The following is a 17,339-nucleotide window of genomic DNA, read 5'->3' as shown; positions in this document are numbered from 1 at the left end:
AATGCTGTTGCAACATTGCATAAACCATATAGCAAATGTAAATGAGACCTTGTAAGAGGGAAAGCAGATGTTATTTAAAATGTGAACTGAGGGGAGCAAAACCTATGTTTCTAAAAGGTCCATTCAGCAGCCAGGCACTAGAACAGGGGTGCTCAAGGTGTCTGTCCAGCAAAAAGGCACCACAATGCTTTTGTCAAGGTACTGCATCTGTAATTTGTGGTCACGGTATGGGAGCCAGGAATGCCAGGTGTAACATTCTCCACATGTCCTGGGCTCCTTTTCAGTTGGTAACAGATTTAGGAGCAGCGTTTTCGGAGTTGTCACTGTTCAGTGTGCCCATCTTGTCCCACTTCTGTGAGTCGTTGCATGACTCTTTGTCTCCAGATTCTGGGTGTGTTGTGAAAGTGCAGGTGGGTGCAGGGGTATCTCCATACCCACTCAGCCAGGTGTTGTTCATGCAGGCCATGCTGAAAGCCCCACGTGTTCCCTGGTACCTCCACAGGCAGAACTTCCCATTCATACCAGTCTCAGCCTCTCAGTTACAGTTCTCTGCAATGCTTTTTAGAGCTTGAAAAAATGTATTGAAATCAGGAAAAGGATCCTACTGTGGAGAGAGCAAACTACTTTTTGAAGTAAATTAGAATCAGATAAAAGCCTAAAATGAAAGTTGACGAAGGTAGGAGAAAAGAAGGATTTTTTTTTCCCTTTATGATACTGATACACACAGCGCAAATCTTTTAAATGACCAATTTAGCCATGTATTTTGGAGTTCCATGGACAAGCACATGACAACCTATTTTTATTTCAGATGTGACTAGTCTCCTCCCATGAAACTGACAAAGAAGCTGTTAACTCTGAAACCTTGGTGTGTTTATGGTGGCTAAGAATAGCTCTACATGGCACCGAGTATTGTTTTCTTACAGAAGTCCAGTTTGGGATTTTTTTTGCCAGGTTTGTGCTATGCCCTTGCACTACATCTGAGCACTTAAAGCCCTGAAGGCTGTCATCTGTTTCCCTAAGGAATTGCACAACTTGAGATTCTTCCTAATTTAGTTTACTTTTATTTGCAGTAAGCATAGATAAATTTAGTCAGAAAGTCTGATTAGAAATACAAGTGTCTCATGCTTATTCTTAAAAAAAAATTGGTAACTAGGGTCTCATGTGAACTCAGCACTACCTTTGATGTGAAAGACTTAAAAAGCACTGAGAAACCTCAAAAAGCAATACCCGTACTAACCCACACATGCAAAGCAAATTTGGATAAGTGTCCCAGTGAACAATCCTAAATTTTCTATATATTTGTTAATTTTCATATTCATCAAACTTTTTTCCCAAGAAAATAGATATCCCAGACTATCAATAAATTAAGCAGCTGACACTGCTGTTTTTCTGTAGAATTTGATGATAAGTCCTTTCAGACTTAGCTCAGAAGAGCACATTTGATAAACAGGAAAAACACAGACAACTAATTACACCTAATTTAAAAACAGAATTTACAACAGCATAATAAGATATATGTATGCTTTCACAAGGAAATTTATGCTATAGTTGAAAAATAGTCAGTCTCTCCTATGTGTTGATAACTCTTTGGTAATATCTACTGGGAACTGAAACCCAGTGAAGGTGAATTTTTGGAAGAGCTGATCCCCTGAGTGCAGGGCAGAAAATTTCATTCAGGGAAATGATCAGATAATTTTTTTTTACAGTTAAATTTAGGTAGTTACCTGGATGTGAAACGAAAAGGGTTTTATTTTTTTAATTCCTCAGCAAAATTACTGTAAGAATATGCTTTTGAAAATGTTGTTTTCACTTTTTCTGTTTTTCTGCCTAAGACATGTTTGTGTGAAATATGGCAGATTGAGTTAATCTAGTTTATTTTCCTTTTCAGCTCATATGTTCATATGGACGATTACTGGGCAAAACTGACAGAATCAGAGCGTGGAACAGTTGTTCTTTTCTGAAACTGATATTTAATGCATGAGACATTTTCTATCCATGATTTGTGTATGCTTAAGCATATTCCAGTGCTCGAATATGTTTGTTTATTCTCTTCTTTGCTTTTTTAAGTCCTTGTGTATATATACCTAATACTTCAATTTTGAAAGTATACCTTGGTATCAAAAATACTATTACAATATTTCTGAGCACTTCACAAGACAGCTATTTACTAAGACGTGACTGTGCTCTGTAAGTGGACCCCGTCTGGGCTAATGTTTTGGGGTTTTTTCTTTGTTTTTTAATGATACATTATTTTACATTCCTGGTTACTTTATAACTGATGTTCCAGAGTCCTTTTCCGAAATAGTCTTCTAGAGCAGAACTGCCAGCATTCATTACTTTCTTGCATTTATTCAGGAAAGGTATCAATTTGACATTAATGAGGATAATTGACGATAATGAGCATAATGAGGATAATGAGGAAAAGTATTTTCCTCTTTGAACTCGGAGCTGGAATTGCCCTCTTCTCACAAGGAAAGAATAAGCAGGCAGCAAAGGGAGAGAAGGTTAAACAAACTACCTTGGGTTGTGCTCTGCAAGAGACCTCTGTGCAAAAGCTTCTGGCTTCTGACACAATCTGTTTGGAAATAAGATTAATCATAAATTCGTTGAGCATTTTGACATTGTTTTTTCTTTAAGTACAGTGGACAAATAGAGTTTGTTAACAAAGGCATGCCTGTGGTCACTTTGACCTTGTTACAGGATGCATTTTTTGGTGTGGTGTATATGTATCTTTTAATATATTGCAAGGAAATAAAACATCATCACAGGTGATATGTTTGCAGTGGCAAATGTTAGAGAGAAGTCTGTGCAGTCTGTATTTGTGTATATTCCTTTGCTGCTATATCCTTGCCTTAGTTTTATATTTTAAATGCTACTTCTTAAAACTTTAGATTTAGTTTGTGTTTTTCTTTCTCTTCATGTAGTAAGCATACCATGGAAATGAATTCTTTATTCAGAGTAGGTTCACTCTCATCATTGCAATAGAAATGTATGCTTCCTTAACTTACAGAACATAGTATAAGGAAATCTGGAATAAACACTAGCAAATAAAAATCTCTTTCCTTCTCTTCCTACTCTTTCACTCCCCAGGTCTGACTAGTGTATTTTTCCACTGCTATCTTTGCCTCCCTTCTGCTCTATAGTTTAACATCACTTAGGCAAGCATTGATATAATTTTATTGCCTTTGTTAGCTCATGCTTAACACAGGATTCAGAGCATCAGTATTTTTCCAGCCTGGTGCAGCCTTCAATTTGATTGCAAAAGTGGGTTTCTCTCTTAGCAGTAAATGTTCTATTCTCTGCCCCACTTTCCTCACCCCATGGGCTGAGCAGGACACACTTTCTGTGCCAATCAGAAAGGTCATGAGTGCCTGCAAATTTACCAGTGCCCGCTTCTCTGTTGCTTGGAAAGTTGACCATCAGTATGTCAAATGGGCTCTCAAGTGGGAGTCCATGTGCCAGGAGAGGGAATGATGAGAAACTAAACTGCCCTCAGCAAGCTTAAATTTGCTCTGTAGGAATCTGCATCCCCCTTGGAAACTTCTTCTAAATAATAAAAATCTCCAGATCTCCAGAACTGGAGGAGAAATAACCCTAATGAGTTATGGCCTCTCAGTTGTTACATCTAAAGTGTGGTAACTGACTGGTATGGTGATGACCCTGAACTTAGGAAAAGTTCCCCATGAAAAGCAGGGAATACTACTGACTCAGATTTAGTGAGGGCTCGGTTTACATTTTCCAAAGTGCAAGTGGATCAGAAGAACTAACAGAACAAGTCAATGTTATGCAATTCTGTCTTTGCCCTCCATATTCAGTGGGAAGTTGATGTCTTTTTTTCTGTTGCAGAAATAAAGTTAAGTAAAAAATTAGCATCAGATACTGCCCTTTAAAATTAATGCTGTAAGCTCTTTTTTTTGGCAAGTTAGTAGTACTGGAATAGAATTGCTTCTGTGTTTACATCGTTAATGAAAGTATTACTTGAAATGCTGTAGAATCCTAATGCTAATGAGGATAGGAAGTAAAGAAGTTTAGAGGGTTTTTTTATACTTATGTGGTTATTCTTTTGAGGAAACACAAAATTTGTAAATGAGTGAATGCTGTTAGTTACATATGCTCATTTGTTTAAGTTCAGTGCTTTGAAGGAAGCTGAGATAGGAGGATGGATACCTACGTTCTTCGCTTGTGCTGTGAAAAGTAGTTTGACAGTTAAGGGCATGCTAAGTCTTCAAAAGGTCTACTGAGAAAGGAGACTGTAGGTACCAGATGTGTGCTTGGGGTGGTGTTGTTTCTCTATGAAGTTTGCAACTTGATTACAGAACTGTTTTTGACCAGAAATTCATGTATTGAATTAAAATTGTATAAAACATCAGGAGCATTTCTGAAAACTACTATTGGGAATTTAACTTACAGCCCTGAACCTTTACATTCCTGCCATTATTCTGTTTCCAAATGTATGGATTATGTTTAGATTACGGACAGGTGAGACTTATACTTTACATTCTTTGAAGCTGATCTTGCATGAGAGCAGCTTTCTGACAGTGAAACAAAGCATGTTAAATAAATTAGTTTGGAAGTATGCTATTAATTGAATCTAGCTTCTTTCTAAGTAAGGGTTTCTCTGAAATAAGTATTTTGGCTGAAGAGGTTTTCTATTCTGGCAGTTGTTCTAGAAAAGGAATTACCTAAACTATATTTTTAATGATCTGACACTTTAATGGGCAGGATATCCTGATGGCATGCCGTAATCAAGAATGACTGGGCAGGACTTGAGACAATTGAGTTCAAACTGATTTCCTCTTCCCCCTCCAGTTTTTGTGTTCTATCACATTGTTTTCCACAGTGTATGGTTTGCTCTTTTGGCATTTTGTGCTATCAAAATTATTTTTTAGTTTTTCTTTTTTTCCTGTCTGATAATAATCTACATGCATGGTCTACTATACAAGGTTCTGTAAAATGAGTCACAAAATGAGTTGTACTTCTTGCATATGCATGTAGAAACTTCAGCCAGTATTTCCCATCTATTCCTAGCTGTTGTGTTGTTGAAGATTTTTTTAAATGTATGTAAAATTTATCTTGTATTCATCTTCGTGATTCTTAATTTTTTTTTAATTAGTATTTAATTTTTAATTTCTTGTTTGCCATTGTGATTGCTTGTGCCATAGGTGGGACATTCTGTCCTGCTGTCACACACTACAGTAGAATTATACAGCATTAGAGATCAGATGATCTTCAGAAATATCTTCTACTACAGTAGAAGCTGTAACTTCTAGCAGCCTTTGATGCTGACAAATCCAACCTTCTTAGTGGGCAGAGGGAACTCAGTAACAGCTAACAGTGTGACTACTGCCCTGGATATCCTCACACTATCCTGTATGTCAGATCTGATCTCTTTTTCAACCATTAAATATCTTAATAAAATTATTTGTGTGTTCTACTCCAGTAAATAAAAAATACTCATCCATCTGATTTAGGTGATTGTACATTATGTATATGGCTGTTGTTTGTCCTGTTCAGTCATAGTTCTGTAGAGAAGCAGGTGCTCTTCATACAGGATGAGGATAGAGGTTTAGGAAGAATGTTTCGTGGAATTGCTATTTCTCACCTATGTATAAAGATAAGAGGAATGACTGCCACAATAATGGCAAAGCCAGTAGGACTTACATGGAGAAATTCATAGCCTAGTTTCTCTCATCACGTGTTTGAGTTTATGCAAAACAAGTATTTAAAAGTAATTTCCCTGATTTTATCTCTAATTCATTTTATCTTTCTATCTGTTCTAGAGTTTCAGGAACGAATTCTTATACCTATTTTATTTTTGACTTTTCAAAGTAGGGAAAGGACTATAAGATGAAGTCCCATACAACAGTTGAAATATTTGCTGATTAGAATTTGCTCAGCCATTTAAAGCAGCTAGACAAGAGCAATGTCTTGTTCTCTTCATAATGCTTCCGCAAAGAGCATGTGAATATTAGTACAAAAAAGGGGAAAAGGAACAGTGTGGCAGAGAATATAGCAAAAAGTCTCTGGAGGATTATGGTGATGGGGAGTTTAGAAGGGAAGAAGAACTTTCAAGGACTTTTTTGTGTTTGACACGCGGGGAATTCACTTCATACATCCCAGACATGTGTGTTATAGGTGTGGAAAAGATGCTGGAGAAGTTTTATTCTAAACTGAAATATTTGTGGTTTGTTTGTTTGGGTTGTGGTTTGTTGTTGTTTTTTTTTTAATTATAAAAACATCATTTTTAAATTTGATGCAATATTACTTCTCTTTTGCTTTTTCTCTTGTGAGAGACTGGTTGCATTTCTAGGAACGTATGCCAAATGAAAATCTAAAAATCACATTTTAAGAGTGAAAGTGCCAGAGATATTAGCAGCAGTGGAGAAGAAGACTACTGAATCTCTGGAAAGACTAAATTACTTAGTTATAAGGCAAAGCTCGAAATTTGAGGATCATCTGTAACAGGAAGACTTTTGAGGGATTGTAATGTGGCCCAGATACCTAGAAAACCAGATATTGCCAGAGAAGGTTTTATGCCTTAGAATTTCTGCTGTGTCTTTGTGTTGACAAGAACTAATGTTTCTTATCGTTCTTGCCTGTGTTTTCAGAGGTTTTGAGAGCAGAAAACGAGCTTCATCTGAGTAACTGTAACTAGACAAATTTACAGCTGCTCTCTCAGTTGAGCAGCTTTCCCTAAAGAAAGAATGTTCATATTTGCTGGAGGTAAAAAAATAATCATTACGATAAAATTTAAAATATTTCTGTGAAGACTGTGTTCTGTGGGGATGTTTTTAGTCCAAATGAAATCTCAGCTGTCATAGCACCAGTTTCCACGATAAACTCAGAAATACTTTCTGTATTCTCTCTCAGGTTATCCTTCATGTTACAGCCATATGGTTAATTAACTACTTGTTGAAATGAATTTATATTCTATTTATTGATGCAGCATTAATTTATGTTTCTGTGTCCCAGAGTTTGGCTGAAATTAAACATATCTGAAACTTCCTAGCTAAGTTGTTAATAGGGAAGTGTTTCTGCTGCACAAGTAAAATGTAAGTTCCGATTTAGACATGGAGGGGAAGTTATCAATACACATAAAACTTCCTCTCACTGAAAGGTTTGACTTGGCTTTACAAAATTTACACTGAACCATACCACTGAATGAAGCCACTTGTAAGCCTGGTTCTACCTCACAGGTCGGTAATCCATTCATCTTATCATCATGTGACATATCATAAATGCCTGACAGAGGTACCAGCTACTATTACTGATTATTTATTTCCATGAAAGTCACTTAAAGCCAATAAAGAAATGAGAGAGATGAGGTAAGAATTTGCACTCTGTGCTTAGTCCATGTGACCTGTTAATGAGATAAGAGTTCTGCTTTGCCTGTTGTGTAATTGGACACATGTATGAATCCGAAATCTTTGTTAAACATCTTCCAAAGAAAATTCAATTTATACTGCCAATACAAAGAAGGAAGAGAGAATTCCATAGCTGGTGATGCTAGATGAATTAATTGTTTAGTCTGTATTGAAAATAATAGGAAGTTTGTGAATTAAGAACCATGTATCCAGACAAAGGTTTGAGAAATAGGGGAGAAAGAGCAGGTTTATTTTTTTGGTCCTGTATATTCTAATGTATTCAAATTGATTTCAATTCCTACTACTTCAGTTCCTACTTCCTACTGTTTGTATTTGTGGTGTTGCCACTCACTTCATGTGTGTTATGTAGAGCAAAGGAATATCTAGATGTCACACTCTATGAAAATGTGTGGACAGCAGCCTTTAATAGATACTTAATTTCTCTGTCAAAGATTGTGAATTTTGTTCACATTATTTAGGTTATCTTGTAAAAGTGACATTACTCTGGTGTCAGGAGGCTGCTGTGCCTCTTCCTTGTCATTGAGTGTTGCATACCAGTTTCAAGATTAATATTCATGTTAGGTATGGAGTTTTTTAAGAGCCTCATAAGAATGCCTGAAAAAAAGGGCATCTAGCAGCAACTTGATTTCCTGGTCTGTCTAATCGTATTGTTGAGAATAATTTACGTACTCAGAATAGCATTTCTATAAAACCAGATGTGCTCAAAATGAGTATATATTTTATGAGTTTGCTTTTTTTTTCTCTTTTATTGTATCTAGTAGCACAGTTTAAGATTAGTACCATCTTGCTGGTAAATAAATGTTAATGAACTAAGAGAAAATTTGGATAAATGCAGTATAATACAGAAGTGTACACTTATTCTGCAGAGACTGTTGAGTCCAGTACTGGTGTGATGCTGATGGACCAAGGAACCAGGCATGTGTGCTACAGTACTGGTTGTGCATGACATCAGCAGGGATTCAGTACAGCTGGAGCAAGTAGGGTGGGGATAAATGCAGCTTTCAGACAGGCTTCATGCACTGTCAATAGTGCTACACAGTTGGAACAAAATCCAGTGCAGTAGACTTGGTTGTTTGCTCTGCCATCACATGCTTCAGCAACCCAGGTAAACTACATCCTCCCATCACTACTGTGAAAGCAAATCCAAGAGATATAAGTGAAGAATGGCTCTTTCTTCATATTTGCTTATAGGCTGGAGGCTAAGATCTGGGATGTGCACCTGTTAGAGCAGTGTATGTTGAACTTTGTTGTGTTCATAAAGCTGTTCACTGTTCCTTTCCTTCAAGTCATGAGACCTTCATTTCCACTGGTAGTAGCAAGCAGACATTGGAAACACTTGAAACCTGATGATCAACAGGAATTTTAGAGTTATGAAATAATGATAAATTTATTGAAGAAGTTGCTCTGAAAAACAGGGTTCTGATTAGGAACATGGGAAACTTACATTTAACATTTGGGCTCTATTCTTAATTTGTTGGGATGATTCTGGATAGATTGCCACCTCTTTTGGACATTGACATAATTTTTCGTAAAGAAATACTATTTTGGTAAAATAACTAAAGATTTGTTGTTATAAAACACTCTTAACAATCAGACTACAAACTACAGACAAGTTTCCATGTATATTAATATCATTTCTGTGAGGCAGGATAAAATGTTCTTGATGTTATCAGAGTAGAAGGCAAGGAGCTTACTTAAAATTCCTGTAAGTAACCACATGTAATATTTTTAGTCTTTGAAAATTTTTGTATTGTTAGTTGGACATGCAAACCCTATTCTGCAACAAGTGTCACAGGAAATATAAAGTACCTGTGAAAGTTCATGAGCTGCTGCAAAAATAACAGTAAAAAGCTTAATTGCTAAATGTGAGCTATGTAAAATTATCTACTACTTTAGCAATTAATTTAAAATAGCAACTAAGAATATGATCTGCTTGATGAAAACTGCAGAGGCCTCTCAAGATTGTGTTGAGCATGCTTATTTTATAGTTGGATACCTTATCTTAAAAAGCTATGAAGTAATTACAGATGTGTTTTCAGGTGTCTGGAAAGAGGGGCGATACCTGATTGAAGTTTTACTTCAGTCCAACGATTCCAACTTCCTGAGAACCAGCAGCAACTAAACCCAAATTTCAGCTAAAGCAAATCTATGAAAAACTTGGGAAAAAAGCATATATAAGGTGCCAACACTTGGCTAAGTGTAAATTAGTACCCGAAAAAAGTCTGAAAGCTAAAAATCATAAAATCATAGTTTTCTATTAGTCATGATGTAAAGTGGACTCATCAACTGTCACTGGCTGGGGTGCTTTCATTACCGTTCTGTTTTGTATGTTTGAACCCTGAACAGTCTCTCTGGTAAATACATAAACTTTATATCCTCAAGTACTTGATGCACTTGGGCTATGCGGAGACAGAAAGGATGATAAAATAGCAGCATTCTTCACTATCAACTTGGGTATTAAATAACTTTTCCTAGTTCTAGACACTTGTGTTGAACATGAAACAACTTTGTTTCTCATTGTACTTCAGGGCGTGTTGCCTTTTGACCTAGGAGTGTGTTGTCTGTCTAATTATCCTTTGTATTGTTATACTGTTCCTTGCAACTATCCAAACAATTTGGTGTGGCCCTAGCAACCAAACAATACTGTTTAACAAAGATTTCCTTGCTGCATTGCTCCCAGATTTCCCACGTAGCAATAGCTCACATCACAGCAAACAAACAGGATATTGTTTCAAGTGAATAATGTTCATTGTTTTCAAACGATTTATGAAAGTAGTTTTTTAATTTTGAACTATTGCAAGTTATATGGTTTCTGGTTCCAGATCTCATCTGAAGTTCTGTAGAATGCTTCATGTTTTGAAGCTTCCAAATGATATTTGAGACTTATGTTTTCTCTGTCAGCTGAGAGTAAAGAATGGCTTATGCTTTGATGGCAAAGAATAGCAGAAAAAAATTATTTAATCCTGTCCTGCAATGACATTTTTTTTCCATTAAGCATATTTAAAATCCATATAGATCCTTCCTACAATGTTATTGATTGCAAATTCATGAGTAAATGAATCCCACTGAACATAATTATACCAGATAATAATGTTTGACCTAGTTAAGAAATCCGAGAATAGATTTTGACTTTTCTTTTACAAACTCATAAATTTTCTTATTAAATAGTCGAGCTCCCTCTCCATTTTCCCTGCTACATGTTTGTTTTCTGTGTGTATTTAACTAAATTACTGGTTTTACAAAGCAGATAAAACCATGAACATTGTCATATGCAACATAAGAGTCTTGATGCTAATGTCAGCCATTAGTGATGTCCTGAATTAGAGTCCTCAGCAAGTTCATGGATGAAAGTAAATCCTAATAATTTTTTCTGCCTTTTACATACTCCTACATTTTAGCAAAACTAAGGTATTTGTAATGCACTCATGGCAGTGTTTTTAATTGCTTCAGTTTGTCAGTTTTCTCTTGTTTTTTGGGGGGTAAGTTCATTGCCACCTGGAGAGTTTGTGCATATGAACACAGAGATTAGTTACATAAATGGCTGTATGATAGCCTTGACTCTGCTTTGCTGCTGAAAAAGTAAAAAGGCAAGCCCTGTCCTTGCACTCACTCTGTGTGCTGACACACCAATGTGTGTGATGTGTGCCTTGGACAAGTGATTGTGTCAGAATTAACCTGGGGAAGAAATTAATATGCATTGTGCTTTTCCAGTTCAGTTCTTTGCAGAGCTGACTCGGTTGTGTTTGCTTGCACATGTGTTTGCATGCTGCTTTTCCACTTCAGTTCTTTGCACAGCTGACTCTGTTGTGTTTGCTTGCACAGGAAGGGAGAGAGCTGGCTGGAAGGGATTGCATCCTTGACAGTACTTCAGTGTGGGCCATCCAAAGGGGGCTGTGTGAAACTATAAGCAGGGAGTGGGGTCCTTGCTAATGGATGGATATAAGGCTCTCCTGGCACCACATTTCCTTAGCTGCATGGTCATGACCTTTGCCTTGTACTGAAATTTCTGCAGCATTTACAGGAGCCAGTCTGGTTATAATCCAGTTGCTTCTTTTTTTCTTGCCAGCGTTTGATTTTTGCCCAGTTTATCCATTTCTATGATTTTACTTGAGCCTGAAGAGGGAATTTACCTGGGTTTAGATCAGTGTAGACAGCCTTGAGGTTTCATCCTTAGTGGGGGAAGCTGTTTTATAGCTTTGAAAGTTAACACACAAAGGTGTTCCCATACTGAGGATTGAATTGCTAACACGAAGTAAAGATAGCACTTTAAAGATGATGAACTCTCAGTGTTTCCTGATTCTTAAGTGACACGGGCTTTTTGAATGTGCTCTTTTAAAATCTGAAGATAGAAATGTATTACGTAAACATGCTATTAAGAATTGTCTACATAAGGCATATCTAAATATAGTTTGTGGTCACAGTGGTCTCTCTCAGTTTCCTCAGGGAGTAAAAAGGGCTGATTGAGTACCAGCTCCTCACTCTTCAGGAGTAGGAACTGGACCAGAGCTCTGGCATGTTCACTTCAGTCAAATCATGCAACAGTTGTGGTATGTCCAGTAGGTAAGTCTAGAATGAGCTGAAGCTGCTGCTTTGCTAAATTTCTTCTGACAAGACACAAGTAGTGACATTCAAAAGGAGATTTAAACACTCTCATTTCTTTCCAGGCTGCTAGTGTCAATATGTCATTTAAAATAAGACAGTCCAACTTGTCTGTTGATTAGAACAAAGCTTTAGCTTTCTTAGAAACTCTCATATTTAGGATTAAAGCAACTGTGTATGTTAGAAATATGTGGTATCTGTTATGGACTCTTATCTACTCAAATTTCTATTTTGTTTATCTGATGGAGATGAAAGTTGTTCAAAATCTGTATGTTGCAGCATTCTGTTTTGCCGATCCCATGCTTGGTATTTCTGTTTGTTACCTGCTATGGATAAGAAGGATGTATTTAGGCCTTCTTTCATCTCTTCTCAAACCTCTGTACTCTTGTTCTTGACACATAATCCATCTCTCTTATATTCTGGGCTGCCTTTGGAAACACTGGGGCTTAAGGATGGCAAGCATATGGATGCTGGAGAACATAGGCATTGTAAAGGCAGATTTTTTAAAGTCCCTTTAATGTTTATGTTTCTGTACTGAAGAACGAGCCATCATCACATGTGGGATGAGAAAGAGTTTTGTGTTGTCACCTTCCTTTTGCAGCCTGCATTTTGTTCTGTTTCTTAATGCTTTTGTGTACTTGTATGTAGTGAGCTTCTGCCATAGGGATCTAGATCATGGCAGTGTCTGTGATGTCCCATTGTCTCTGCTGTGTGGGACACACTCTCCTCTGTCTTTTAAGGCTGAGATCAAAGTGCTGGATTGTAGTGTTAGAGGATGTTTAGAAATGTTTTATGACATGTACAGAGTATGCCTGTTGTTCTGGTGTTATCCCTGATTCCAGGGAACTCAGTTTTATGACCTTGTGCAAGTCTTTCCAGCCTCAAAAAAAGGATACTGCAATTTATGTACAGGAAAAAAAATATGCATTATTTCAGCTAAACAGCAAGTTTTTACAATAACAGAAATTAAAACCAGGTCATGTGTAGTACTCTGAGCCTTATACAAGGCAACCTTCCTTTTGGATTAGAAGCTAAGGTAGTTGGGGACATTCAGTTTTCACTTCTTCAGAATTGCTCACTTCACTAATGCATTTGATAAATGATAAATTTCAATGGAAGTTGTGGGAGTCTGTGTTATATTATGTAAAAAGTAACTTTCTGAATTGATAGAAGATATAATAAATGGCCAGGACTTAACTTGAGAAGATGTGGTGTACCAAATGTCGGATCTCCATGTTTGGTCGCATGTTTTTTTCATAAATGAGTTGAAAAAAAATTTGAGCAAAAGTTGAGGATAATATTTAGCTAATAGAGTTTGCACATATAAAAACTGAGGATGTGTAAAAAAAATTTCAGGTTCAGCAAAATAAACCAAATGCGTCTCCTCGCACTTTACCTGCAAAAAGCCTTAAAAAAAGCTTACCTAAACAAATTACAAAATGTTACAGAATAAAACAGATGGGAACTAGTCTGTACCTGAATGACTGTCTTAGGAAAATAAAATCCTAATATCAGTAGAGAAGAATTGTTAATATCAATTCCTAATATCAATTGAAAAATAATCTGCAGTCATGGAATTAAACTAGGGAAATATCAGACCTCCCTTGGTACATCTGGGTCATCATTAAGGGGTGTCAGCAGTTACTTTGATATATACTGTGCAAGACAAGAATTTTAATTATTTACCCTGATTGTTTTGTGTATTAAACCTTTGTGTGTGAGTTCTGAAACATGATTTTCCATACTGCAGTTCACATTGCTGGCAGCTTTCACAATAAATAAATAAATGTTTTGGAGTGCTTAGGGAGAAAAATAAAATTAAAGGTGAATAACTATATATAAAGTTTGTATATGACAATTTCGGTATAAAAGCAAAAGCATTAATTCTTAGAAAATGAGACTGAAATATACAGTGTTATTTGTATTGATTGTTGTCCTGGTTTAGGACAACATATAAACATCATACAGTCACCCCAAGACATTTGTATTGATCATAAATATTTCTTACAACGAACAAGTTTTTAATATGAATCTTCTATACTAGAAGATCCATTAGCATGACATGTCTAAAATGGTTTGCATCTTGTTAAGAAAATTACCAAATAGAAACACGAACTTTGTGGATGATGTATAAAACGGAGTCAAGCAATGCTTCTCATAATATAGGGGGATAACACTTTCCATTCAACCTTCTGATTTTTAGTCATACTTGAACTGAAGGTACTGTATGTAATCATGCTCATTGTAGAGTATTTTATCAGGAACAGAAGTGACCTACATTGTAAACACTTGTGCAACTTAAGAGTAGAAATTCTGACCTAACTAAAACAAACAAATTCTTGTTGTATATTACAGCTAGTTGTTTCCTTCTGGTTTAGAGAATTTACTGTGTGAAAATGTGTGTGTGATGAATGGGAAAGTACAAAGTGACTAGCACCGTGTCTAGAAGCTCTGCTTTATAACTCTGGGTTTTTCTTGTTTTTTACCTGTAGCCTCCGCACCACCCAGCAGAGTAAATAAACGCAGAGTTTCTCCAAGTGTTGTTTCCACCTGGGAAAAGAGAGGCATCATCATGTCTAACATTACTATTGATCCAGATGTGAAACCGGGCGAGTATGTCATCAAAAGCCTCTTTGCTGAATTTGCTGTTCAAGCTGAAAAGAAAATTGAACTTGTAATGGCTGAACCTTTGGTGAGTCCTTTTTTTTTCATAGTATCTTTCAAAATGATCTTTTTTTTTCTGAAATAGGCTGATTTATCATATGTATGGTTACTGAAAAAAGCGTTTCCAAATATTGTTGACTTTTCAAAGGGATTACTTCAGGAATAAACAGACTTCTGCAAACAGCTTTGCTACCTGATCTGTTTTATTGACTCGTGTCATAACTGTTACCTAGTAGTTACTGGGAACAGGACCTCTTAGTGTATCCCTAAGGTCTGTGAAGTTACAAAAGGAAATAGGGACAATAAAAAATGTTCCTTCATTAATAATGTGAAGTGTGTTTCCTTTGAAGTAATACTTGGACAATATACTTTCAAGAAAAGATGCATTTGGTTTGTTTTCTGAGGTAATGATACTAACACCTGGAATAATATATTAGTCTGCATATATTGCATAGTAGTAAAAAAGGCAAAATTCCATTTGTAATCCAGACCTTGTGGTCTTGAAATAAATGGCTTTCTTTTAATTTGGGAATTTCTGAAAAAAAAACAACAAAAAACCACAAACAAACAAACAAACAAAAACCAAACAAAAACCCCAACAACAACAACAAAAAACCAACCAAAAAAAAAAAAAACCCAACCCAAAACCACAGCAGACAAAACCAACTTCTCTATTTTTTGATCTGGAAATTCACTGGGCAAGTGAGATGCAGTGGCTTGCAGGCCGGCTCACAGAAAGTTCCAGTTGGCAGCTGCTGCTTGCTGAAGTGTTCATGTGCAGAAAGTGCATATGTGAGCATTTGACCCCCAGTTTTGGAACTTCAGGAAAAAGTTTTCTTAGGAAGCAGTCCAAAAGAGCAGAAACACAGGAGTAAAACTGTTCTGTAGATTATGGAATCATCTTCAACTACAACCATTAATAGATAAAAAGCTGAGGTGAAACTTTTCTTTATACCTATTCTTTATATATATGTGTGCACCAGGCAAGTTTACAACTTAAATACAACTTGCCTTTTTGTTTTTAGACATCCCAAAAAGTCATGTACTCAGGAGGAGTTTATAAGAAAGCACAAAAACTTGGTAGCAAAAGGGGCACACAAGTGATGGAAGGGTACCTGGCTAAAACTGAGAGGAGAGCTGTAGTGGCAGTGATGCTGTGGGTGGAAGGGCTGGTAGCTCCACTGTCCATCTGTGTCCTGAATACTGCTCCTCCAGCCCTGTTTCTGTTCATTGGCTAAACAGACAGGGAGGGTAGTGCCTGGCCAGAGGGACAGACTGCCTGTAGCTGAGATGAACTGAGGAGGGCTTTTCCTACAGACATGGCTATTTTGGAGTCAGCTCTAACTAGAATAATGGTAGCAAGGTAAATATAATAGCCCTGGAGTTCACTTGTGCTGCAAAACCTGTCCCTAGACCAGATTAAATACATCCTGTCGTCAGTCTCAGGTTGTGTCTACTTGCCATGCTGTTGACTGTTAATTAAACAAATGTTTTTAAATCTGTTAATCATACAAAATTGAAACATCTCACCAGATTAAAAATTAGAAACCCCATGAAACTAATTGAATAATTTGCTTTTCACAGAAGAGTGATTCTCTATGGTGTTGTGAGGTTTTATAATGATTGCATGCAGTCTACCTTAGTCAAGATCTTTTACTGATAAGAATCTGAAGTCAGTATTTTGTGTGTATACAGTGTGTATAAAATCCTTTAGGAAAAAGTAAGAAATTACAACTATTACTAAAGTAGTCATCTATAAAGGTTTTAAACAGTTTAATCTAGGTTTATTTGCTAAGCTGAATTCCATTAAACAAAATGTATTTTAATGGACTCAAATGTAATTTATATGTACAGCCAGCTTTCCTTATTTTATAAGGAAATTTTGTATATTGGTGAGTGAGAAGGGCTATATAGAAAACCAGCAAATTAAGAGAGGTGCCAAAAGCTGTGGAAAAGTGACAACCTTAGGCTGTATAACATAAAGAGGTAGAATGGAATCCTTTGGTGTCCCACTGAAAGGAAATACTAAAGTACTGAAGCAGCTTTACTTCTGTATGTAGAATATAAGTACTGAACATTCAGTTCTAGTGTATGAAATTTAAAAAGAAAGATAAAAAGGCTGGAAGAGCACCAGAAAAGTAATGATTGTGATTGGATGAAAGGCTTTAATGGAAGAGTGGAAAGCCCTTTATTATTTTAGTATGATTTGATTTTGTGGAATGGCTTGGCTGCAAACAAAAGTGTGGAGAATATATATAGGGTTACATAAATCTTTAATGAAGCTAAGCTGTTGGGTGAAGCTGTTTGATAGAATTTAAAGCCAGACCAATCAAAATTAGAAGCTAGACACTTTTTAAAATTTGAACATGCCAGTAGGGGAGCAATAATTAATTAAAATACAAATTTTAAAAAAGTCACTGCAGATCAAGACTGCATTTGTGGGTGAGGGGTAGTATAATTTTTGCTGGATATATGGATTACATTTAAAAGTAACTGACTTGTGATATCAAAAATTAACTGAATGGTTTCTTTGGCTGTGAATTTTACCTGCCTTCTTCTTACTAATTTAATTAAGAGTTCTCTGTTTGCAAAATTGTAGTACCTCAGCATTTTCAAAATTACAGGCAGAGCTTATCAGCAAATGCTAAAAATAAATTATTAAATGAAAGCAGCAAGTGTAATGACAGGAAG

General features: G+C 36.3%; 1 protein-coding gene across 11 annotated transcripts in view; it reads left to right on the top strand.

Moving 5' to 3' along the window:
• Nucleotides 1-17,339, top strand: part of FRYL (FRY like transcription coactivator) — a 167,122-nt gene that overhangs the window by 58,353 nt on the left and 91,430 nt on the right. For all 11 annotated transcript variants that reach the window (XM_014887952.2, XM_014887949.2, XM_014887950.2 and 8 more), the window contains one exon: nt 14,477-14,676. In XM_014887952.2, the coding sequence (XP_014743438.1) occupies nt 14,557-14,676 (120 nt within the window). In that variant the 5' untranslated portion in view covers nt 14,477-14,556. The remainder of the gene's footprint in view (nt 1-14,476; nt 14,677-17,339) is intronic.

Source organism: Sturnus vulgaris, chromosome 4, assembly GCF_052056855.1.
Source record: "Sturnus vulgaris isolate bStuVul1 chromosome 4, bStuVul1.hap1, whole genome shotgun sequence".
NCBI lineage: Eukaryota > Metazoa > Chordata > Aves > Passeriformes > Sturnidae > Sturnus > Sturnus vulgaris.
The sequence above is the reverse complement of the archived record's forward strand: the minus strand, read 5'-3'. Positions and strand labels throughout refer to the sequence as shown.